The sequence below is a fragment of the Sphaeroforma arctica genome, assembly GCF_001186125.1.
Source record: "Sphaeroforma arctica JP610 unplaced genomic scaffold supercont1.11213, whole genome shotgun sequence".
In the NCBI taxonomy this organism is placed as follows: domain Eukaryota; class Ichthyosporea; order Ichthyophonida; genus Sphaeroforma; species Sphaeroforma arctica.
Genome location: NW_014029345.1, coordinates 1 through 853, shown reverse-complemented (window position 1 = coordinate 853; position 853 = coordinate 1). Strand labels below are relative to the sequence as shown.

At 46.1% G+C, this 853-nt stretch overlaps 1 protein-coding gene across 1 annotated transcript; it reads right to left on the bottom strand.

The window, feature by feature from the left end:
- Window positions 1-10: 10 nt before the first annotated feature.
- Window positions 11-607, bottom strand: SARC_17569 (hypothetical protein; the record flags this gene model as incomplete). Its single annotated transcript, XM_014288339.1, has 2 exons — window positions 11-103; window positions 370-607. Coding segments are annotated over 2 exons (331 nt in total), but the record flags the coding sequence as incomplete, so codon positions are not given.
- Window positions 608-853: the final 246 nt, after the last annotated feature.

Genomic DNA, 853 nt, shown 5'->3' with positions numbered 1-853 from the left:
GGCCGTATTTTTACACTAGGCCGTCGGGTGCAAATCCTTTCTCGCAGATGGTGCACACCCACTCGTACTCGCCGGAGACTTGATTGTACCAGGGTCCCACAACCTAGAATAGTGTTAGACAGGTCGTTAGATGATGGCTCTTGCTACTGATGCCGACAATTGGCGCTGACAGTCTAATTAGATATAAACGTCATGGACACGCCCTCCGGGGACGAGTGTTGTATAGTAACACGGATGTATATGCATACTACTGTATGATGTATGAGTTATACCCAGTGTGGTAAAATAAACCACGCAGTTGCAAAGACGTTGTGTAGGAGACCATGCTTGCGGCGTAAAACTCTTGAAAAAATCTTGCTGATAGCTTACTTGGCAGTTGGGTGGGGGAGTAGGTGAAGGCATAGGCAGGACAGGCGTAGGTATGAGGCTCGTTGCATTGCCACCAGAAACTTCAAACCCACAGCATGCATCGATAATAGTACCTTCGCCCATGAAGGGAAAGAGCTCGTTGAGATTGCAGTAAAGCTCACCCGTGAGCCACGAGCCAATAAGGTCACCCAGACATGCTTTGTTGCAAACACTTCCGATGACAATGAATTTCGAGTCGCTGTATGTGATATTAGACGTCGAATGTAGTGTGAGTTACTTGTGGTCCTTAGGCGTCCTTCTGCTCGTAAACTGGACCAGTGCAATACATTGCATACGTTGGAACGGGTACAGCAAGGAATTCGAGTACAGTGTGTTCTTATGATTAATGTGCCATTTTACTATGATTGCTTCAAATGTTCGATTTAAAGGGTGGCGCGTATTGCACATTCATGGTCGTTTAATCCTCCCAAAAAAGAAAATTGAT